This window comes from Urocampus carinirostris, chromosome 3, assembly GCF_059441175.1.
Source record: "Urocampus carinirostris isolate Australia breed hairy pipefish chromosome 3, RoL_Ucar_1.0, whole genome shotgun sequence".
Classification (NCBI taxonomy): Eukaryota; Metazoa; Chordata; class Actinopteri; order Syngnathiformes; family Syngnathidae; genus Urocampus; species Urocampus carinirostris.
The window spans coordinates 29894231-29920196 of NC_142351.1; the positions used below are offsets into that span (position 1 = coordinate 29894231).

At 40.6% G+C, this 25966-nt stretch overlaps 1 protein-coding gene across 1 annotated transcript in view; it reads left to right on the top strand.

The window, feature by feature from the left end:
- Positions 1 to 25889, top strand: part of LOC148369373 (XK-related protein 6-like) — a 30447-nt gene extending 4558 nt beyond the window's left edge. Inside the window, exons 3-5 of the mRNA XM_088331352.1 lie at positions 12423 to 12619; positions 14367 to 14784; positions 17909 to 25889. Coding sequence (XP_088187478.1) covers positions 12423 to 12619; positions 14367 to 14784; positions 17909 to 18413 — 1120 coding nt within the window. The 3' untranslated portion in view covers positions 18414 to 25889. The remainder of the gene's footprint in view (positions 1 to 12422; positions 12620 to 14366; positions 14785 to 17908) is intronic.
- Positions 25890 to 25966: the final 77 nt, after the last annotated feature.

A 25966-nucleotide genomic window follows, 5' to 3' on the forward strand; every position in this document is an offset into this window, starting at 1 on the left:
TTTTACACTAAAACCAAAGAACAAACCTTTTTTACAGGCTTAAGCATTTGTTCAACAAACACTTTGGGATGTCTAGTCCTGGTTCAACCAATTACAATGTAGAACACAATGCATGATTCAGGAAGTAGTGAAACTGTGGAAAACAATCCGCATTATAGCGAGTGAATACTGTATTGAAATTGCGTGAAAGGCCAAAATCTGTCCTCAGGGAAAAGGAACAACAACAAAAACAAGTATTTTACATTTTTCTGTTTTTCTATAACTGTATATTTGGAGAAACTGAAAGTCTACAATGTACTGGTCATTTATGATATTCACTGTGATACTTTTGTTAGTTTCCAGTTGATTATGTTTCAAGCATCAGTAAACAACTCTAAAATAACACTAAAAATGCACTTTTTAATTCCACTGTAGCTTTTGTTGAAAAACAAAGAAAAATTCAGCATTCAATGCTTTTTACGGCCAGAACACTACTCAGGACTCACTGGTTTTACGCAAGGCACTTCAATATAGATGTAATATGCCCAAAAAATATTGTAATGAAATGAAGTGATCTGCATTTATATAGCAAGTCAAGACTTCCCAAAGCGCTTTACAGTGTGCTTCACATTTCCCAATATTTTACCTCTTAAGCCGTGCAGCCATGTAAGGCGCTAACCTGCTTATTGGGGGCATTAGGGGTTTAGTGTCTTACCCAAGGACACTTCGACATGTAACACGGAGGAGCCGGGATTCGAACTGCGATCTCTTGATCCCAAGACGAGCGCTCAACCTCCTAAACCACTGCCGCCCCCTAGTAGTACTGCAATATATATGCATGTTTGGCCAGAGTGGGCCCCTTTTTCAGCCCGGGAGTTTTCTATCCAAAGCCACCCCACTTAGCCATAGAGAAGGAATTTGAAGGAACACCAGCGAGCTCTTATGGTGCATTTTAATTGAAAAGAAATTCGTGGGTTTCCTCCGGGCACTCCGGTTTCCTCCCACATTCCAAAGACATGCATTTCAGGTGAATTGGCCGGTCCAAATTGTCCCTAGGTGTGAATGAGCGAATGAGTTGTCTGTCCCTGTGTGCCCTGCGATTGGCTGGCAACCAGTTCAGGGTGTCCCCTGCCCACTGCCCGATGATTGCTGGGATGGGCTCCAGCCCCCCCCCGCGACCCTACTGAGGATAAGCGGTACGGCTAATGAGATGAGATGAGATGAGAAATTCGGGTTTATGTTGATAAGTTCACACAAAACAATTTACCATTTTAATTCAAATAAAAATTATACAAAGACTCTGATTTAAATGAAACATATTTAATTAACCAAGCCAAGCACCCCCTAAAAATCATAGCATGTCGACAGCCGCACCGTGATGCCTTTTTTCCGAGGGCTGCGGAAAAAAGGGCTTTTTTCCTTCATAAAGGACAGGATAGGCTTAAATACAATGGGAAACCGCTAGCTAAAATTAAAAAAATGGGGAAAAAAATGTTAACGGTGCATCGTCGGAAATACAGTACTCAACCGCCTTGAATTGGTTGGGTTCTATTGATTCCTAGCACCGCTCTCGCTCCTCTTTCGCTCTGCTAGTGTCACTTGCAGCACAGCAGCGTAGTCTGTGGAAGCTCCGGTGTATTAGCGGGAGAGTGTATTTTTAAGGAAGCCCAAGTGTGACATAATTCAATTAAAAAAGAAAAACATTCAGTTAATAATAACGGCCTTAAAAAGAACATTCAATTAATAAAAAGTGTCTTTTGTAATAGAAAACCTTTAGCAAAATATTTGAATTCAAATATTAACAGGATTGTATTTTTCATGCGGTATCCCTTTAAGTAAAATTAAAAAAAAATGTTTTTAACCAGCGAGACACCCTGGGTGCTCAGCACCTCCAAAGCTCTCAACCTAAATCGACCCTGGTACGGTATCAGTCATCTGCAATGTGTTTTTTCACCACTTGATGTCTCTGTATTGTGTAGTGCAACCAGAAACAAGTGCCAAAAATCCCAGGTAAGAATACAAACTACAAAGACTGAAAGTGAACATCAAGTACCATTTTTCTTCTATTTTTTCACCTGGCCTTTACCCGGTTTTGAAGAATATGAAATCTCCCTCATATAATGCAAAATAGGCAGCACGGCGACGCAGTGGTTAGCGCGTGTGCGGCACAGTTCTGAGGTCGTGGGAACGTCCTAAGTGGGTTCAAATCCAGCTCCCGGCCTTACTGTACGGAGTTTGTATGTTCTCCCCGTGCTTGCGTGGGTTTCCTCCGGGCACTCCGGTTTCCTCCCACATTCCAAAAACATGCATTTCAGGTGAATTGGCCGATCCAAATTGTCCCTAGGTGTGACTGAGCGAGTGAGTTGTCTGTCCCCATGTGCCCTGCGATTGGCTGGCAACCAGTCCAGGGTGTCCCCTGCCCAGTGCCCGATGATTGCTGGGATGGGCTCCAGCATCCCCGCAACCCTACTGAGGATAAGCGGTGCAGCTGATGAGATGAGATGAGATAATGCAAAATAACTTTCTCAACCTATGAGTATTTAGAAAAATGCACATTTATATAATAATCCATTCATTCCTGCTAATTATAAATCAATATTCTTTTTTTACATTTTTTTTACCAATGCGAGGCATTGAATAATACACACTGTTCCTTTAGGTGCAGCTCTAACAGATTTTGGGTGAAGTTATTACTGATTGACTGATTCAATTTCATGTAAAATTTTTGTATCTTTATTTGTTGATCCTTATTTTATGTAGAGATGTGAAAAAACAACATTTGACAACAAGTCTTGTTATCTGTATAGCCCTTAATCACAAGAAGTCTCAAATGGCTGTACAGACTAATATTACAGCATCGCCTGATCTTAAACTTACATGAGGGCAAGGATAAACTTAAAAATATAACCCTAACCCAGCATGAGGAGAATGAAAAAAACCTTTTGAAGGGGCCACACATACAGTATAATGTCCTTTCAACACGTTTCTTTTTCTTTACAAAGCTTTTTCCAACAAGCACATTTCTGCTCTCCATCGTACCTGACTGATACCATTCGAACTGTTCTGTGTTCATTTTACCGCTACAAAAAAGTCAAGTCACATTTATTTGTGTAGCCCTTAATCATAAAAATGTCTCAAAAGACTGCACAGGATAACAATTACACCATCGCCTGATCTTAAACCAACATGTGGGCAAGGGAAAACTCAAAACCGTGTTAGGAAAAAAGAAACCTTGAGAAGGGGCGTCACAAGTGGTAATCCCCCTTCCAGGATGACCGGGGTGGAATAGATATAGGATTGGGTAACAGTACACAAACATAGTAAACATCAATAAAAGAGAACACTAGGTAACATATTGAAATTTGTCCGGAAAGTGCATGACAGCAACGACGCAGCTTCCCATCTCTGAACAGGTCTGCGGAAGAGTATCAGTGGGCCAAACCGACTTCAAATTTGGGAGGAGGGAATTCCCCCAGATGCTAAAACTCACCTTTTCTGCTGAACTAAATGTGGTCAAATAGCTGACTAGAGAATTAATGCATGAGTATGGTTAGAAAGTGCGAGTGACACACACATGTTCAAATTATTTTTCTCACTTACCCAGCCCAACAACGATCTTGACATGAGCCGGCCCTTCAGGGAATCTCCTGTTCTCCCCGATTAGCCCCGCCGACATTGTATGTTTGTAAATGTACAAAATTCAAAACTGAACCCTGAGAAGCCAAGTAGGGATGCCAACAAGAAAAAACGTAAAACCAGTTTGCCAATCAGGAATGTACGTCTGCATGTGCAGCGTAATTCACTTTCTGTTTTTCAATAAGAACACAAATTACAAAGGACAGGATGGAGTTGCCATGTCAGTGGATGCAGTCCATTAATCAGACGTGGGCATTCACAGACGTTAATTGGCATGTGAGCAGGGAAAGGCTGTAGCCGATAAGCTTACTTTTTCCAATATCCCTGTGCACAAAAATAAATTAAGCAAGGTTTGACAAGTAGCATGTTTCCTATTAAGCAGACTTACATTCAGTGTCTGAAAACTTAAAGTTTAATCAGCAAGCAGGCCAACACTTGATCGTTTTTCTTAAGAGGCATGAGTGTTTTTTAGCACCTCTTAGAGGTAAAATAATTTCATTAATTGAAAACAGGGTTCCTCCAAGGCTTTACAAACTTGGAAAAGACTTACACTTGATCACTGCAAATGAAGGCATTGAAAATGTCTTTTTTTTTTTGTCTACAAGTCTTTCAAATTCGTTGCCGGCAGGGTTTGGTTCCAGCACGTGATCACCACGTCCCCCCGTAGAAGACCAGGGAACACTGAGAACGCGTCAATTCGTTCTTAGTCCTGTGCTATCAAAGGAGGTGACTCCCGAGTCGCCTTGGAGGTCAGGTTGGTCCATACCCGTTCCTGACCCCCGGGCAGTCTTGCTCAAGGCCACCTCAGTCCCACCCTTGGACCAAGCTTGGCCGTGGCCAGGTCGGGGGCCAGTCGCCACTCGGTGCCAGTCTGTTCTTGCTGCCCCTTGCAGACCAAATCTCAGCTGCTGGATACGCAATACCTTCGCCACTCCTTCAGTGCGGGGCTTTAAAGTCCCCGTCGTCGCCACCAGGTGACGTCGGGCGCCGGGGTCCATCATGACTCTGAGCCCGTCCCCCACTGTATGCCAATATAATTGGGAGATCTTGAAAAGGTCTTAAAAAGTCTTAAATTTAAATACGAAAATCGTAGGGGACCCCTAAAAAACAATACGTATTTAAATATTAAGAAAACATACATAAACTACCATAGAATCATGCATTTTTTTTCAAAATACTTGTAGGTCAAAAAATAGTATTTCTTTGACAAAACATGAGGCTAAGGTCATTTTGAGTCTCCATAGTTTGAAATTTTCCTTGTGCTTTTTAGCACTTTTTTTGGGGGTCACACTACACAATACATCAAGAGGCCAAATATCAAACAGTGTATTTTTAAAGGGTCAGAAGTGGGTTCAATCAGACAATATTTGACACCACTATTAGCAGTATGTTTTGTTGAAGAAAAAAATGGGTTTTGTCACTGTTGGCTTATTTTTGGGTGACCCATCCTCAAAGTTTACTCAAATGAGCTTGCCTACTGTCATGATTACTCTTTGGCCTCACCTGTGCCCGCTTGTTTGGCGCCAGCTGCTGCTTGTTGCCTGATTGGTTCCCCTCCCATTTAAACTCTGTGCTCCATTCACTCCTTGTCAGTCTGTCAGCGAACCTCCGCATATGCAAGGCAAGCACTATTTGACTCTGGCTCCTGTAATTGGTAAATGGTAAATGGTCTGCATTTAAATAGCGCTTTTCAAGTCATTGAAGACCTCCCAAAGCGCTTTAGAATGTGTTTCACACCCATTCACACACACACACTCACACACCAATAGCGGCCATGCAGCCATGCAAGGCGCCGACCTGCTTATTGGGGGCATTAGGGACTCAGTGTCTTGCCCAAGTCTGTCCCGTCCTCAACTTGATCCTGCTCATCTGTCCCTGACTTACCGATCGTCTCCGGCTACTTTTGGCACACCGACAATGCTCCGATCCCCTGCTCCGGCTACTTGACCCGTTTTGGCACATCGACCCCGCTCCAATCGCACAGCAACTCTCCTCGTTTCCGCATTCCGACCACGCTCCGATCCTGTGCGCATCTTGTTCCTCCTGCCCAACGAGCACCGGTCATTTGTTTCCCCGCACCTGACTTCTTCAATTCTACAATAAAGCTTTGTGTGAAACGTTACGCGTTTGGGTCTACCATCTGTTCTGGTTCTGACGCCTACACACAGAGGCACATTGCACTTTGTTATTAGTTGGAGGGAAATATCGATGGTATCGCCCGTAAACCTCCAGCCCAGGTCAAAACAAAACAACACATCATGACAATGTACTATAGCTTTAATAAGCCAACACGGCTATGGAATGTGACATCACATAACCCAGCCTATTTATTTGTCAATGCTGTTATGTTCAAAATCAATATTGTTTTCCTCGCATTTTTTGAATACAGAATTTTGTGAGCTTTTTTATACAAACAAACTATACATCCTTTTGTAAATATTACAGGGCCTTGACTTTATATTGTGATATTCATTGTATCGTGACTTTGTATATGAAATCCTTAAATGATCATTGAAAACAATGATCCAGGTGACACGTTCTCAGAAATTGGGCCACTCACTGGTCGACCACTCTTTAAGTGTGTTGTCAAGTTGATAAAGCTGAGTCGAGGACAAGCTTGCCTCACTCTGACAGCTAAATGAGCCGGCCTCTCTGCATGCGCCCTAACACTTCAGTTAGTGGACAATGATTTCATATTGATGGGAAAACAGTCCAAAGAGCATAATTTGTGAAGTTATCCTAGAACACAGTCTATAGTAGTTCAAAAGTCAAATTACAAAAGCACCATGGAGAGCGACATTTAGTGTAGTATACCTGTACATGGGTAGGGTTAGTGGAAAAGTGGCTGCATCTGTTGATGCCCTTGCAAGAGCTATTACAGCCTGGTCATCCTGGTCATCCTTACCTCATGTACGGCCCCTTCTTAAAGTTCCTCTATTTTTCTCATGCTGAGGTTTTTGAGTTTTTCCATGCTGTATTGTAGGTCTTAGATCAGGGGATAGTGTAATGGTAGTCATAGTCTGTACAGTCCTTTAAGACTTCTTGTGATTAAAGGCTATACAAATAAACTTGACCTGCACAACATTGGTGTATAAAGTTCACTTTGCAATTCTTTTAAACGCAATCGCAGAAAGTCACTGTCTCCTCTGCTTGTTCTCCCAAATTACAACTAAAAACTTGGAAAAGTTAGTGTGAACCCTTGAAGGTTATTATGAGTCTAACATATTGAAATGAAGAAAGCAACTGATCATGCTTCTCTTTTCATGAAATAAGCTAATACATGTGTACAGTAAATCTATATTGCATTTATGCATTACAATTGCATACATGCTATTTAATCAAATATGTATGTACACTACAAAAATTAAGTCTTACCCTAAATGGTTAGCTCTTTTTGAGTATATATTTTCGTGTTTTAACATATTCATTACCAATTGTAAAATCATCGCTTCTGTTAGACAAGATAGTATTTCTTATTTAATATACGCTATTATCGTTCACATTATCTTAATTAGAAGTTATGTCAAGTCAGGTCGCATTTATTTGTACAGCCCTTGATCACAAAATGTCTCAAAGTACAGCACGGGTTACAATTACGCCATCTTAAACCACCATGCAGGCGAGGAAAAACTCAAAAACCTCAGCATGAGGAAAATAAGAACCTTGAGAATGGGCCTCACAAGTGGTAAATATAAAACATATTGAGTTGAAATAAGCAGACATCTTCTGCTAATGCGGTACATTTTCATTTCTGCATGCAAGCAATGATAAACCCTTCTACTTGCCACATGCATTTGGATCATATAGCACACAGTAAAAATATTCTTGTGTTATTCAAAACAAATAAATTTAGTTCATTGATATCACGATAGCGGAGATTTTTATTTGCATGTTACAACACTAAAAAGAAATTATTAGCAGAAAAGTAGGCTCATTTTAAATATGTTTTAGAGTGGGAGAGTATTCTGTGTGTTTTATAAGATAGGATAAACTATCTATAAATAAAGAAAATTGGAGCAGATTAAAGATACCTGGTTTAAATCTTTCATACCAGTTCTGGAAAAAAATACGATAATCAGATAAACCATCTGCTGAATGAAACACATTTGCTTTTTAAGTATATAATTGTACTTGTATTACTTGGGAAAAAAAGTTAAATTACTCTTAAACTAGAAACTACACAAGAATGACACATTCTGCTCAGCAAAAATTATAAGGATGAATTGCAATAGCAGGTCAGCCGTTCATGAGAAGAAGTTGCAGAACCCTATTCCAAAGTCCTGTCCAGAGCCATTTGGGGTGTGTGAGTCGCCTTTTGAGTCTCTCCGGTCTAACTGCGAAGACAATCGCTCACTTTTCATTCCCTTCTTGGCTCATCTCTTTTGTGGTGTGTGCTTGTCTAAGGGTGGACAGCAGCTCCAGTAGCAACTATTATGTTATTGTGTGTGCTTATTTAATGGTGGGGGTGCAATCGTGTTGGTTCGTTTACCGTACATCCTGCTTGGAGAGGGAAATAATGCAGGTTTCATGATTTCAATTGGCCTTGGCTTTGACAAACGTGCACCCCAGCCCTCCATGCCCTCCTACCAATTCAGCAATTCACCCACCCACCCCTCAACTGTACAATTAGAATCTCCTACCTGGGTAAAGTGGAGTAACATGGAGAGAAGAGGGGCGGGGAAAGCCTTCAGCCTGATTGAGATGGATCTTTATGCGATGAAGAGAGGCTGTGGAGAGGCTGGAGCAGGATGAGGAAGGGGGGAAGTAAGAAGAAGGGGAAGATGGAGGGGGAGAATGGAAAGAAGAACATGGGGGGATGGAGAGGTGGGAAAAGGCTGCTTGCACACAACACCAGTAAAAGGGAGATGGTGGAAGAAAATGGAGCGTGCTTGGGGGAGGGTTGCCTTAGAAGATCCACACTTACTCTTGGTAATTATCAAAGACAAGCAGCTGTCATAGTGACCTGGTATTCCACATTTAAACTTGAATGTTCTTTGTCGCGTTGCCTATAAAACCAAACCAAACATAATACCGATGAAAAAAATAAGTAAATACGGTGATTCCTGACTCAAGGTCACATCACACAGGGTTCATACGGGTGCTTAAAATCTTTGAAATTGATTTCATTTTAATGCTGTGTTTTCAAGGAATGACAAGTGCTTGAATTTTTATGAAGTGCATGTAAATGCTTGAAATTGTTGTCATGTTTCACAACAAGTCTGCTTAAAAATGGCACTTTGGTGGATTCACTTTGCCATTGCCTTTCTTTCATCGTGATTAACAGCAGCTGGTATTAGTTTGTATGGCATTGTCCTACGAAGTGGTATTGCCCCCTACAGGAAAGGTGCATGCTACACCTAAACAGGAGACGATGAAATGTGTGTTATAGTAAGGATTACGAATCAATTATGAACACTTATTATGGGCCAGGGCAGCACGGCGACGCAGTGGTTACTGCGTGTGCGGCACAGCTCTGAGGTCATGAGATCTAACCTCCTGTGTGAAGTTGGCATGTTCTCCCCGTGCTTGTGTGGGTTTCCTCCGGGCACTCCGGTTTCCTCCCACATTCCAAAAACATGCATATCAGCTTAATTAGGTGGTCCAAATTGTCCCTAGGTGTGAATGAGCGAGCAAATTGTCTGTTCCTGTGTGCCCTGCGACTGGCTGGCAATCAGTTCAGGGTGTCCCCTGCCCACTGCCCGAAGACAGCTGAGATGGGCTCCAGTACCCCCCACGACCCTACTGAGGATAAGCGGTGCAGATAATGGATGGATGGATATTATGGGCCATGCAAAAATTTAAAGTAGTGTTTCCCTGCGGTAAATTGTAATGGGAAGAACTTCCTGCAACTGAAAATGTAATCTAGAAATTACCATCATTTTACCCAACTCGTACATGGAGAGAAATTTGTCTAAAAATATTGACTATGCACATGGAAAAAATGAATCCATACACACACATAATTGACAAAGAGCTCAGGGGAATTTTAATCGAAATTTCCCAACCCACCGTCACTGTATCTGAACAAAAAAAATGTGTGTTGTCTTTTGTTTTTCTTTTTGTTTGCTAGTTATTTGAAAAAAATGGCTCATATTCACAGACATTTGCACAATTGCCAAATTAAACAATTGTACTCTTTGATCATGTTCAAAAGAGTAAAGGCAGGTTGCGTTCATAAAAGTTTGGGATTCGTTACAAATGTCCTTATTTTGAAAGAAAAGCACTGTTTTTCAGATTCAGATCTACTTTATTGTCATTCTAGTATTCTATATTTATATGAATTGTCATTTTTAACAAAGATAACATAAACTAATTAGAAATACACCCCATACATTGTAAACATTATTAAAATGTAATATTAATATAACCTATAAGTTATTGTCCTATATATTAATATTATAGCTGCAAATTTCTGCTTTTTAATCAAATAAATACAAATGGAAGGGGGAAGAACCTTATGTGCGGTCCGTTCTCAAGGTTTCTTCATTTACCTCATGTTAAGGTTTTGAGTTTTTCCTTGCCCTCATGTAGATTTTAGATCAGGGGATGGCGTCATAAAAGCCTGTGGTTTGTAATAATCTGTGGTCTGTGCAGCCCTTTGAGACTGTTTGTGATTAAGGACTATACAAATAAACATGACTTGACTTGACTATAAAGGCTCATTTCCAGCAACCACCTCTCCAGTTTTCTAATTGTACATTCTGTTTGCTAATTGCTTTTAAAGGCTAGTGGATGCTTATGAAACCCTTGTGCAATTATCTTAACACAGCTAAAAACAGTTTAGCTGGTTAGAAATGCTACACAATTGACCTTCCTTAGAGCTCGTCAAGTATCTAGGGCAGGGGTGGAGAACAAGTTTGAGACAAAGAGACAAAATTTTTAACTGTGAGAGTCAAAGAGCCACACCACGCACTGACCTGCCATGACAGACAGACACACATAAACACACACACACAAAATTAAAAACATTATTTTCCATAACACACTCCTCTCCTTACAATACAACAAGTATTTTTCTTGGGTTGATTTCAAGGAAAGTGTCCACCCTCAATACACACAAAAAAACAAACATGAAAAAAGGCAAAGAGCCACAGTATATAGAAAATATGATGAGGCAAAAAGCCGCATTCTTATTGGCCAAGAGCCGCATGTTCGCCACCCCTGATCTAGTGGTATCACAGTTGTGGGTGTGATTAAACTTTCAGAATAGCTAGTAAAAAAATAACTTCTGTGTTAAACTTGACCCTCTATTCTTGTTCCAAGAAATGAAGACTATTCATTGTGAGGCATTGCCTAGAATTCGAAGATCTCTTTCAATGGTGTGTACTGCTCCCTTCAGAGAGCAACAAGAACAGGCTCTAACCAAAGTATGAAGACAAGTGATAAGAGGATAAGTAAGTTAGAGTTTCTTGTTTGAGAAAAAGATGCCTTACAGATCCTCAACTAGCAGCTTGGTTAATTTACTACCCACAAAACACAAGTGTCAACATCTACAGTAAAGTGGTAACTCCGAGATGCTGGCCTTCAAAGCATAGTGGCAAAGAAAAAGCCCGATCTGAGACTTGACAACAAAAAGCATAGGTTTAGATGGGCAAATAAACACATGTATTGGACAACACATTTGATAACAACAAAATTGTCTAGGTGACTCAAGACAAATGGTATTGCAATTTTTTTATATGGCTTGTATTACTCCCACTTTTGAGTTGTCCGTGGTGAGAGGCGGTATGGGTATATTATTCGCCCTCTAGCACAGCGCTTGTATGTTGAGGTTCACTGAAGTAGTTTAGAAGGTTGCCTCACTGGTCATGGCTGTTTGTACTTATGCACCAAACAACAAACTTATGAGTTGGTGGTAAGTTTGCTTAGAAGATGCCAATCCGACCTCGGAGACCCAAGTGTGTTGTAAGGGTTTGTTGAAAACGGCAGGAAAAAGTGGGCAAACCCAGTCTTCAGGGGCCACAAGTCTTGCATCATTTCGGATTCCAATCACCAGGACTTGTGTTTAGGGATGGCCAATATGAATCCCGAGGCTTTGATCATAAAAGAATGTTGTTACTCCAAGAATCCGAGGGACATCAGTATAGCAGTTTTTGAATTCCTGTTTGGAGAAATTGTTCGAATTCCAGGCAGTTGGGTTCACCACCAAACTAGTTCACTCTTTTTAAAATATCTATATATGCAAATGGACTTTTTGTGATTATGTTGAATCAGTTAGTGTGATGAGACATTACAATTTATAGATTTATATCAGATGTTGTACTAATTTATGTGTTTATTTTTCATAAGTATATGCTTTGTGACTGCGTTAAGGGGATTCCAATATGAGTTTCTTATTTTAACAATGGTGGTATAATGTCAGTCATGTATTCTTTTAATACATGGTTATTATAATTGTGTGTTCTTTTATATAGTAATGTGAAAAGTATCAAGACAGCTGAAGAAACAGGACCAAGATGAGCTCTGGCTTTTTCCCATCTACCAGCTTTTCTTTCTGTTTTCATTTTAATTGTATTGTGAAGTTGTGGATTTTTAATTCACTCAAACCTTGGATCTGGAACAATAGAGAGGCTGGCAAAACAATAGCTTCCAAGTGTGGAATTTCCATTTCTGTCCATAACAGTGTTTTAAATTTGATGTTGTCCAAAATATTATTTAAAAATGAATCCGCCTGAGCAGTCAATCTAATTGCTATTATCTTTGTAATAGAAATTTCTGTCCCATCCATAAATGTTAAAATGAAACCGACTGGGAGCTCAATTTTATATTAACTTATTACTACTTTTTTTTACCTGGAATTGCTGCAGGTACATTCGGACACTCTACCTCGGTCTCATGTCGCGACACCAAAAAGAGCACCAGCGTCGCTGGTACTGGGCCATGATGTTCGAGTATGCGGACGTCAACATGCTCCGGCTTCTGGAGACCTTCCTGGAGTCAGCGCCTCAGCTGGTCTTGCAGTTGTGCATCATGATCCAGGAGAACCGTGCTGAGACGCTACAGTGTAAGTGGATGAGTTTAAGAGATGCAATCAGACCGCACGTAAAAACAGAAGCTGACTAATGTAATAAGCAAGGCTGTAAAAATACAGTACACACAATAAATATAACATTGTTTGACATTAATGCTGCAGACCTACAGTACACATACAATTATTATGCTAAAAGAAATCTTTGAGGGACTTACATAACCATACCTTAAGTGACTTTAAAACAGCTTCCACAATGCAGTCTTTAGCAGAGCAAAGTAATAATCCGGCCCTTTAACTGTATTGCTTATAATTAACGTTTAACTAATGTTCCTCTGCTCGCCATAATCACTCAACGTGAGCTTTGTTCACGTGTCCTAGACATAACTTTTTTTAAAGCAATCCGCTGATCACATGCATTCCAAACTGTAGTTGTTGATCCGGACAGATCATGGGTCAGTGGTGATCCGTTCCACCACTAGTTAGATGTTTAAAGGAGAAGTTTAAAGTTTAGTAGACAATCAAAAGAATGAGAGAAGAACTACGTGGGTTTTAAATTAGCAAAAAAAACAGGGAACTGTGCCTTCAGATAGGAAATTCCAGTCCTTTCTAAAGACCCTCCCCCCAGCCCTGTCTTTTTATCAAATCGCTTAGTGTTCAAAAGCATATTCGCCTTAAAGAGTGAGGAAATCAAAGCCCAGCTACAGGTTTGGCTCATATGAACAATGAAGTAAACTGTACATGACAAAACAGCAAACAGTGCGCAATAACAGTCAAAATAATTAACTTTCATCTTATACAATTTCCTAAAAACTGATAAACTTATCAGGAGACAATTAATGAACTGTTTCCAAGATTAACAATTCAAGATTGTGTTTATTGTCATGGACAAACAACGCTAAATACCTTTTGTTTGCAACCCCAGTGCAGTGATTGTAATAGAAATGAAATGAAATGAAATGTTTATTGAAGGTATTGTTGGATACATTAATCAAAACATGACAAAAAGAAAAAACTAATGCTGAGAGTGAGCATGGTCACCTTACGCCCCCTCCCCTAAGGAAATTTGACAGATCTGTTTCTGCCAACCTTTGCTTAAAGGTTTGCACCGTATTTGCACTAATAAGGCAAAAAATTCCAAATTTTTGGTATCCTGAAAGAAATAAAGTTTCCATGCAAGTTGCTGGTAGGTCTAGGCACCCGTAACTTATATCTGTGACCACGTAAACCATCAACACGACAGAACTCAAAAAATTGATCAAAAGGCACATCGATCATTCCATGCAGTACTTTGAACACAAAAATTAAATCAAATCGAATTCTACGGAGCTCCAAAAAGTCCAGATTGAGTTTTTTTTGTATGTTTTTCCCTAGTGATAAGTTTACTCTGTTTTTAATATTAAACACCTACAAAGGAGATTGCAGAGGATACCATTTGGTTATTTTGACTTATATTGTGCACCGTTTAGATGTCACGTACTGCTTACATCAGAGCCTCACATGTTGATGTGCTTTAACATCCTCACCCATTACAGCTATTCTGCTTTTGTAATCTAAGTGATTTAATGAAAAGGAGGGGCTCATGGGTGGGCCTTAAGAACTGGTTGGGATTTCTTATCTCAGCGTCTACTAAACTATAAACGTATAAACTAGGTTTATTTCATGTAAGCTACAGACAAGCACCACTGGCTTAACCTTATTTGTGACTTAGTTGCTGTAAAGTTTTTCGTGCGTGGATTGGATTGAAAGGAAAAGAAGTGCGAGTGTTGTATTTCTGCTGCAGGCATCTCCTCCCTGGCCTCCCTGCTGTCTCTTGCTTGGGTCTTGGCCTCCTACCACAAATTGTTGCGGGACTCCCGTGACGATCAGCGCAGCATGAGCTACCGCGGAGCCCTTCTTCACCTCTTCTGGCGCCTCTTCACCATCTCGTCCCGCGTGCTCTCACTCGCCCTCTTCGCCTCGCTCTTTCACATCTACTTCGGCATCTTTGTGTTGGTCCACTGGTCGGCCATGGCCTTCTGGGTGGTCCACGGGGGCACCGATTTCTGCATGTCTAAGTGGGAGGAGGTGCTCTTCAACATGGTAGTGGGCATCGTCTACATCTTCTGCTGGTTTAATGTGAAGGAGGGCCAGACACGACACCGAATGATTACTTACTACACGGTGGTGTTGGCTGAAAATACCATCCTAACTGGCCTCTGGTGAGTAAAAATAAATAAATCGACACATTATCAATAAGGTGTCTTGGGGATGATGAATGGAAAAGAAAAAGGTGACCCAAATGGACTTACAATCAGTCTTATGTTTCCTTCTAACATATCCTTCTCATGAATGTTAGGATCTAAAATTCTCAGACAGAAAATTCAATGAGGTTCGTGCAAAATTCCTCTTGATTGGCTCATTTTCATTTGTCAACTCATTTACTCTTCGGCGACTTGTTGGTCAGTTCTTTGTCTGTGGCGGGTGTGACTGTGGAGATTGTGGAAAAAGTCAACTACCTTGGCAGCGCATTTAGCTTTTCCGCTTCGTGCGAGGCAGAGGTCGACTGGGCACCGCACACGGGGCGATGATCTCGCTAAAGAAGACCGTGTGGCACTCCCGTTGTCTGAGCACTGGGACGAAAGTCCGCATGTTCAGGTCCTTGGTGTTATCGACCTTGCTTTACTCTTGTGAAACCTGGTCACTCACCGAGGGCCTGAGACGTAGACTGGACTCCTTTGTGACAAGGTGCCTTCTGCGAATCTGTGGGTACAGATGGAATGACTACGTGTAAAACCAACATGTGCTCGACAGGGCGCTGATGGGACATGTTACATGCCAGATTCGAGAGCGCTAGCTGCGTTTCTACGGACTTGTGGCGCGGTTCCCGTCGGGGATCCAGCTCATCGAATCCTTTCTTTTAGGGATCCGAGAGGCTAGAACCGTCCAGTGGGTCACCTACTTGTATCTTGGCTCTCGCAGCTGGGAGGATACATGGAGGGCTGGGGCATGGGCCGAGCATCTGCCTGGGCAATTGCCCGAAGAAGGCCAGTGGAGTGGAGGGGTAGGGTGAGCGCAGCGAGGTGCCTTGGCGGCTAGTGCTCCCATACCTGAAATGACCTGATTTACTGACTGTGGTAATTCATGGCAAGATTTTGTTGTTCTTAGACCCTGATTAAATTACATTGCTGTTTGGATGGACAAATAGTTTCAAATCTAATCGGACAAATTTAAACATGCAAGTAATCCGGCCAAGGTGTGCCGCACCTATTGTGAAAATGCTGTCCCTAACTGAGTTCACACAGATGCTTCTAAAACAGGTGTGGGCAAACTATAGCCTGCAAGCCACTTGCTGCCCATCAGTTTCTTTTAATCCAGCCCACCAAACTCGCTTTCGACTGAAAATGTCATCAACTTATCTCACGGATCATGCAAGAATCAGTTTACCTGTCTTCATAGAGCAGAGCTGGGGTTTGATGCTGTGATGTACATTTCATTGGACTACAAATAGCAAACTAGTAGCCCCCTAAAATAATCTATTTTAGATATTCTGAACTCAAATTGTGCACAATATCCCAAATCCACCCAAATTTTGTTACACCAGTGCCACAACTAGTTTTAGCTTGTTTGAAATGGAATACACCTTTGGTCACCAATTAGAAGATGTGCAATGGAGTCTGCCAAAACATTTCACCTGGTCTACCGATTATACACAAATGCACAGGCTGCTGTCTAAGAATTGTGAGTCTTCTGTGCAGTTTGATCAATTACAGGGGTATCGAAAAAAATGTTCAGTTGAAATTTAAATAGACTGTGAGTTGAAAAAACTCTCATATCCTAAATGCACTAAGCAGTGTTGGGCACATAACTGAAAACAAATTATTAGTTACAGTTAATAGTTACTCTATTTAAAAAGTAATTGGATATCCCCCAGATCACTGACACCCAAAATTAACTACAAATTACCATCTATGCTAACTTTGACGTTACGTTAAAACTCCTTAAAATAGCCACAAAATAAAAAGAATAGAAGAAAACGTGTACACCAACCTGTGGAAGCAGTAAAGCGTTCATATTTCTTGGCTTGCGCATTCTTGAGAGCTTGCAAAGTAAAATAGCCGAGACACTCAACATCCATTTTGTGTTCAAACCACTCAAGTATTTCTTTCTCGAATTCTGGGTAATGTCTAAGACGTTTTCTTTTCTTTCTCCAGGCATGGCCTATTGTAAAAAATGATTTGATGAATAAAAATACCCTAATTCAGCACCCTTCTCCAGAAAATTCTGTGCTTACGTTTACCCAATTGATTTCGTCTTTTCTGTACAAGCCACGCCCCTCCCCACTTGCTGCCTTCCATCAGTTGCTGGTGCCACAGATCCGAATATGTAAATATAAACTGACCCTCGGATTTCAGTATTTCATATTATGGTTGTAAATATGGCTTGGATGCAAGTATACAGGTATATGATAGGAGAATATCAGTAAAGAGAAATTACGCAGCATCAGACTCTGCTTGAGACAGTGCCACTGCAACTGTATTCAGTGAAGGCGAAAGGACATTACCGATGTCTCGCTGTGTGTTCTTTTCCTGGACCAGACCGAATATTTGGACATTGAAAAAAAATGGAGCTGGAGAGAAGCAATTCCGTTGAGGAGATGTATTACAACGTTTCAAAATAAAGATAAAACAGATTACTCTGGGCCAAACTGATCAGAAGACTGTTCTCACAGTCAAAAGGGCATTGAAAATTGATGACTACAGTTTTTATAGAAAAAAAAAGGGGCGTGGATTTGCAAAATGGAACATGAAACTGTAACAGTCACGTCTGGGATCTCGCATTACAATACAAAATAAATAAGAGACTTTAGTTAAAACTGCACAGAGCTGGATTTTAAAGATTGTATGATCGGATAAGCGTGCAAGACCATCGCTGGGAAAGTACTGATACAAAAGGACACAGCAAGTAAATATTTCACTAAAATGTGCGCATAAAAATAACTATTTATAACAACTACATTGAATAATGTGATCATCAAAGTAATGCTGTAATGATTTAATAATAAACTTAATAGAGCTAGAAAACTCATGTTATCGTGACAACATACTCAGTAACCTTCTATAATAATCTAACAGTAGATATAAATCTGCCCACCTTGCACGGTTGGACTGAGAATTGTATATTACATCATGACCAAAGGAGGAACTAGTTTAAGTCACTAGCTTTAATCAATTGCGCGTTACATTACTCGTTACCAAGAAAATTGTAATTGTGTTTTAAGAATGTTCCTTTGTAACAGGTTACTCCCATCACATTGGTACTAACCAAATTGCGTTCCACATGCAGGTACGCCTACAGGGACCCGGTGCTGACTGACTCGTATGCCGTGCCAGCATTGTGCGGCGTCTACCTGACGTTTGCCGCCGGCGTTCTTGTGATGCTCTTGTACTACGGCTTCCTGCACCCTGCCACTGCCCACCTGCAGCCGAGCCCAGCGTCCTCCTGCTGCGCACAGCTGCTTTGGGGTCTTCCCCTTCCCCCTTCCGCACCGCCGACCGCCCCTCCGACCCCGGCGCACATGACCAAGTCCCAGACCGAAGAGGATGTGGCTGAAAGCTGTCTTCCCGTCTTCCAGGTGAGGTCAGCGCCCCCCACTTCCAAGCCCGAGGGCCCGCTGATAAAGATCGACATGCCCAGGAAGCGCTACCCGGCGTGGGACGCACACTACGTGGACAGGCGCCTGCGAAGGACTATAAACATCTTGCAGTACATCACGCCGGCTGCGGTGGGCATTCGCTACCGGGACGGGCCCCTGTTGTATGAACTTCTACAGTACGAGTCCTCACTTTGACACACACACTCACATACAAATAGGAACACATTGCGAGAGGCTCGTGTAAGTCGGAGGTCCCCAAACTTTTTCCTGCAAGGGCTGAAAAACCTTTCCCTTCTCTAATGTGGAACCACTTGTGTAGATGATTTGTGGAAGGCAGGCGATTTTATCTAAACATCACACTATTTTTAGTCACAGCACCAGAGAAAATTTGTATTTTTTTGTTCATTTCACATGTTACAATGAAAATAAATCCTATTAAATACTTGTATTATATTTTAAGCATTGAAAGTGACAAATTCATTGTAACATGTGAAATGCACAACGTTTGTCTTTGGTAGCGTGACCAAAAGTATTATAATAATGATATAAAACCCAATGCCTTTACAGATATCACCTTTTTAACTAGTAGTCCAGTGGTTAAAGTACAGTACTCTTACTGCTGCAATCTAGTTCCAATCAAAAATGTTTGTGTGTCCTTTTTTAGGTAAAAACATGGTGCGTCAAAATGCTCCGATATTATTGATATTGAGCACCGGACTAAATGTGGAGGCGGGCTGTATTCGGCCAGCGGGTTGTAGTTTGGGGACCACTGATGTAGATGGACAGATAGAGAGGAATAAGAAACACATCTGACTCGGTATAAGCACAGAGACACTTAAGCAGTCCGGCACATTTCAACGCACACGCACTCACAAAAAAACATACATTCCTTGCATGCACTTTCAACCTGTAAGTCTCTTGACTATGACTCAACAAACTGCCTCAGTGGGAGTTCATTGAAAGCAGCTCAGCTTTTTTTGCAACTACCGCCGTTAATCTGTGTCACTTTCAGAACCCTGAGCAATTTTACACCAGATTGATTTCTCACTCACTGTTTATATTATCTCTGACACACACACAAACATACATTCACTGGCACCTCTACTTTGATGACACATTGAAAAAGAATCATCAGATTGCTGGTCATGTGGATGAAGGGATTCAGGCAGCTATAGTGGTTACAAAACGGGGTGTGTAAATACAATCATCAAATGGAAAAGTAGTAAAGTTTTATGGATTAGAGCAGGGATCGGGAACTTTTTTGACCCAAAGAGCCGTAAAAGCAAAATATTTTGATTTTTTTGTTTGAGAGAGCCACACCATATATTTTAAGACAAAATTCAACCTATTTACAAAACCCGGTCTTCATACAAAAGCTAAATATTCAGCGCATTTTATTTCACTCTGATACATTTGATGTGATAACACTGCTAAAATAATAATGCATTAGTCCCACATCAATGTAAATATACCACCGTTAAATTTGTCTCTCTCGCGTGGTAACTTAAGAGTGTTGGGGCTCATTTTAACTGGTATTTTTGTCATAAAAAATGGTTTCAAATTCAGGTGCGAGCAGAGTTCTTTTCTTAACATGTCACAAAATACTGCAAATGAGAAGGCTACCAACGTATTTAGAGAGAAGCGAGTGCTTGTTCTATGTGTAAACAGCTCAGCCCATTTCTACATTTTACCCACTCAAATTGTGCTGGGTGCTTTGCTGGGTTTATGGCAATATGTTTTTACAGTTTATTCTGTGGGTTTTCAAAATGTCTTAACAGTGAACATATATTGCTTAATGAGCTTCTATATAAAAGATTCCTAAGTGATGTAGCCAAAACAGATTATGTTGGTGTTACACCGTAATTATAAACTGTAGTTGAGACTCTAGTAGAGCCCTATTCATACTGGACCGAACCATCTGCAACATCATTGTTGCATGGTCCACAGTAGTCATTACCTAGGTCACATTTGAATCAATTCAGGAAAATAGCAAGGGTCTCCTTTAATCTCAGAGCCAGATGTACTCGTAAAAAGAGCCATAATTGGCTCGTGAGCCATGGGTTCCTGACCCCTGAATTGGACTCTTAACTTGAGCCAATACTTAATTTGAGGAAAGCAAATCTTAGTCGTGGATAATCAAATTGGTTGGAGGTCCCGGGTCCAATTCCTGCTACCATCCTTTTTGTATGGATTTGCATCCTCATGTATTACCGAGGTATCGGGTTGCATTTTTTGCATCTGCCAATACAGTGTCAATCTTTTTTTTTTTCTTCCTGGCCCATCTGAAAAATGTTGCTAAACCAATGTGGCCCGCAACTCAAAAACCCCTATGATAGACAGTGATAAAAGGGAAAAATATTTTTTCATGAGCAATTTTTTTTTCTATTGACACATCTGAATACCCACTCATGCAAAGCCACCAATAGCAAAGCTGTGATCTGCATTCTATTTTGTTTTTCCCTGTCACCCAAGCTGTCCCATTGGTAGAAAGCAAATCATGCACACAAAATGAAAATATTTGTCATCAATGGAGCGATTATGGTCACTGTGAACACATGGGGATGACCGCAAACAGTGAATCTTAAACCTGGTGGAAGAGCGCTTCACTTTCTGCATCAAACAGGGTCGACGGGGTTTGCAATAGACATTGAACGCACAAAAACCTTTGACTGAATGCATGCAAATGAGATCAGATGGTAGTAGAAAACCTAAAGCTTATTTTTGTTTACAGTGAGTAAAAAGCCAATTATAATCTCTTCTAAGTTTATTTCTCCAAAAGTGTGATTTATTTTTGTAATATCTCTGATGTTAACTTTATACATGTAGAGCACTTTATTTCATTTAACCTTTTTTCATTGCCTTGTATTATGTTGCCAAAAATTGTTGTGTCCTTTAAGGGGAGAAGTTATCACACGATTTAGTGTCCACAGACACAAACCAGAGAGTTGATTTGACTGTATCAGGTGCCAAAAGAGGAGGACATCAGTTATTGTAAACATACACACACATCCGTGCTTCATCAAGGTGCAAAAGGGCAGACTGTCGTTTTACATTCCATGTTGCAACTTGAGTAACGCCTTCAGTTCAGCTGCATGGACCACAGCTATGCAACTCTCTCTGCAGGGAGATGTGCTTAGTTAACGTTTTATCCTGTACACCACGGTGCAAATTTGTGCTCACGAAGTAAAAAATACCATGACGTATGACATCCCAGCCACGCTACTTGAAAGCACAAATGGCTACTGTAATCCTCTGACACCCTTTATATTTCGGGAATGATGATATTGGTGCTATCAAGTAGAAAAAAAGGGGTGAGGGGCATTTCAGAGAACTGTACAATTAAGCCAAATATGTGTCTGGTGCTCCACAATTAGGTAGCAACTTTTACAAAGGAAAAATCCAGGGAATGTTGGTGCTACACACATATATGTGCAACTTGCTCAAAAGTGTGAAAATTGCTTATTTGGAAGCATTTTTTGGGAATCTTGTGACCAATGTGCTAAAAAGCACTCTGCAAAATGCAGCCAATCAGGTTTCACAGCCGAATCAGCTCAAACACAACTAAGACATACTGTCATTAATTGATTCAAAAAGACAGCGTGCATTATTTGACCATTAGATGTCACCTTATTGTGTTGTGCAACAGAAAATTACTTTGACAAAAAGCCCTGGGAAGAATACAAACCACCGAGACTCAATGTGACCAATCCACACCAATTTTATGATCTTTATTCGCCATGTTTTTGGTTATGGGGTACCCATAACCAAAAACATGGACAATTGTCAGCTCCCCCTTGGAGAGCCTCATGTTACGTAAAAAATGCATATTTCTTGACCTACAAATATATAATGTTTTTGGGATGAATTAAGTTTGTTTCATCAATAGGAAGCCCTATATAATCCACACTGTCCCTTTAAATCTTTTACTCCCAAATTTATATCGTACTAAAAACAAACTACGTTTATTTTGAACAGAAAATATTACATTTGTGAGAAATTTAAAACCTCTGAAATACATCCACAGTATAACAATTTATATCTAGTGTAAAGCACTTCGTCTATGGTGCATAGACGTTTGCACATGATTAGTGAACACCAGTACTTACATTCAATGGCAACTATGGTATACATGCAAACATCTGCCCAAAAAATACAATTTTAGGTGATTTGTTTGAAAAAAGATCTGATATTGATCAGATGTATTCAAACTAGCGGTACGACGGCTTGGTGTTTAGCGCCCAACCCTAAGGTACGGAGGTCCAGGGTTCAGTTCCAGCTACTGCGGCCTCCCTGTGCGGAGTTTACATGTTCTTCCTGTGTGGGTTTCCTCCAGCTATGCCAGTTTTCACCCACATTTCAAAAACATGCATGTCAGATTAATTATCCTGGTGTGAATGAGCGAGTGAGTTGTCTGTCTATGTGACCAGCGACTGGCTAGCGACAGGTTCAGGGTGTCCCGTGCCCTCAGTCCGAAGAAAGCTGGGATGACCTTAGAGAGGATAAGCGGCACAGATGGATGGATGGTATTCACGTTAATAACTAACGGATCTCTTGATTGAATAGATCAATCTACAACTACTGATGCACATAATTTCTTCCTTGTACGTTCACTAAAATCCATAAACAATATCGTGTAATTCTGAAAGGGTAAAAAAAATAGTGAGGAAAAATTCTATAAAAGGCAATAACCGCCAGAATTGTCAATCCCTCTTTGCATGTGTAGTGTTCAGTTTTGATTGTAGCCTCAGGTATCTCCTTCTTGCTTTGGTCTTGCTACAGGCAACTGCTTCTCTGTACGTGCATCGGTCATTTTTTGTTTCCTTGCACCGTTTCTTCTCGGTTTTATTGCTTCTCATTCTCAGCTATGCAAGACGCACAAATGGTTTTGGGCACCATCACTTAAAATAATCTTCACATTTGTATGCCTTTTGGGGGGATTTCAGTCTCATGGTGCATAGGGGGACACATTAGGGTGCAGTTACACCACTGTACATGTGTTATGTGGACTTGGGGAAGATATTTGACCCTGTTCTGCGGGGAGCCCTGTGAAGGGTGCTTCAGACTGTCTCTTTAGGGCTGTTCTGTCCCTATAATACTGAGGCCAGCGTTTTGTCTCTATTGCCAGTCTTAAGTCGGATCTGTTTCCTGTGGGAGTTGGACTCCACCATGGCTGCCTTTTGTCACCGATTTTGTACATAAGTTTTATGGAAAGAATTTCTGGGCGGAGGAGTGGCAAAGAAGCTGTCAGGTTTGGGAGCCTTAGCATTGCATTTCTGCTTTTTGCAGTGGATGTGGTGCTGTTGGCTTCCTCAAGCTGAGATCTTCAGCTCTCACGGAGGCGATTCGCAGCCGACTGCGAAGAGGCTGGGAAGAAGGTCAGCACCTCCAAGTCCAACACCATGGTTCTGAACAGGAAAAGTATTGCAAGCCCTTTCCGGGTCGGGGATGAGATCCTGCCACAAATGGAGAGGTTTAAGTATCTTAGCGTCTGGTTCACGAGTGACGAAGGATGGAATGGGAGATAGACAGATCGTTGCAGCATCTGCAGTCATGTAGACCCCGTACCGGTCCGTCCTCGTGAATAAGGGACTAAGCCGAAGAGCAAAAGTCTTGTTTTACTGGTCAGTTTACGTTCGTACCCTCCCCAATGGTCACAAACTGTTGGTCATGACTAAAAGAACAAGATCCCAGATAATGAGTTTCCTCGCAGGTTGGCTGGGCTCTCTCTTAGAGATAGGATGAGAAGTTTGGTCATCCAAGAGGGACTCCGTGTAGAGCCGCTTTTCCTTCGTAAAGAGAGGAGCCAGCAGAGGTGGCTCGGGCATCTGATAAGGATGCCTTTTGGACGCTTCCTTGGGAGTTGTTCCGGGCATGTCTGACCGGAAGGAGGTCCCAGGGACGACCTCAGACACGCTGGAAACACTAGGCTGGCCTGGGAACACCTCAGACAATCTGGACGAAGGCGATGGGGAGGTCAGGGTTTTCCTGCTGAGGCTGCTACCCTCGCGACCAGACCTCAAATAAGCACTAGATAATGGATGGAATGATGTTTTTATTTTGCACTTTTTGGAATTCTGAATGTTTCTAATTTAGTTGAAAAGAATTGAAATAGTCTAACAGTTCCTTGGGATTGACAGGATTACGAACAGCCGAATGTGCATACCATAATAAAAAAATAAAACTTTCTTTGTGTTTTGAAATACTTTAAATATTCCACTATCAGGGTCTGCGAAGCATATGATGCGAGGTGATGGATGATTTCAAAATGAAACGATTGTTCCATAGTTGTGAAAGTATAATCAAATTATTATATCAGGTAAAATGATGTGATTTTTAAGGGGTTAGGGGTGCCTCATGCTTACTGTTTTTCACTCCCCTCTGGTCTTTAGCTTAGACAATTAGCTGTAGAAACTGTGCTAAAGTTTTGGTTTCTTGTGGCTATTTTACTGTAAATAGTTTCTTTGTGTGTGAAAACTCATCTGTTTAGTTAACGTATGAATTGCTTATTTTGAGGCTTGTCAATGTTCTCTATAAGTATCCAGAATGTACGGTGAGAAAAGGTAAAAATGCAGGTGTATTTGTAGGAGTTTGTGCAACGTGTCGTCCTAAGTAAAAGCTCAATGATAGCTCGATACAAGTGTTTGTGCACATGATTACGTTATGCCAAAGTATGGAGGACCAATTCAGATGAATGTGTAAAAAATTTCCTACCAATATATGCCATATAAATAAATTTAACACATAAACAAATGACTTATACCTAAGTACAACTTATTCATCTATTAATGCATTTTGTAGTCATCTTTGTTGTGGCAAAATACCACGACCAAAAACAAAGATAAAATCCAACGACAATATACAGAGATAGAAGTCATGACAAAATAGCGAAATAAATGACTAAATGACAAAATGCATATGAAAATGAATACATTGCATTTTTGGCTTATATTCAGGTATTTATGTGATGTATTTATGTGCTCATTTACTTGTAGGTATTTATTTATACTTTTAATTTCTACTTATGGCAGGATCGGTCCTCCTTACCAAAGTGGCAATTGGCTTATTCATTTATAAGCAAAAAAAGACATACACGTAAATTGTACTCTGTGTTAGAAAATTTTTAAAAAATAAAAACATTTTCATTTTTTTTATTAATATAGCTCCATCACCATAAGCTGCTTAGCATATAATGTAAACAAAATGTGTAAGGTTGAGGTTCTGACAAAAAGCCGAGCAAGTTAAGTGGGTGATCACCTTCTAATAAAGAGTACTTCAGTTATCCAGGAAGCAACCTGGTTTTGGGAAGAAATCCCCGAAAACACACCAAATGTCTCAGTGGAAAGCCACAAAGCATGCATTCTGTGCCGCTAGTTTCTTTGTATACTTAGTGTCTACTATAGCGTCATTCATTCTGAAAAAGAGTTAACTATTTTTCACAAATGACCCAACTTTGGCCAGTGTTAGAAGTTGTGTTATTTTTCCAACAATACCTCCTGAAAATAAAAGTCTATTTATCTTCAAAGATTTAAAATATAGAAAACTATTACATGTTGATAATGTAAAATGTACAGAAACAGTTCACTTGGATTTTAAGAAAATTATGTTACTATTGTTTTCTATACAGTACTTACCTTTTGTTACACTGTATTGTATGTCGTGACTCAAATGGAGAAAAAAATATATATATAATAAAGAATTATGAATTTTTAAAAGGTGTGTGATATGTTTCCTTTTTGCTTGAACCGAGG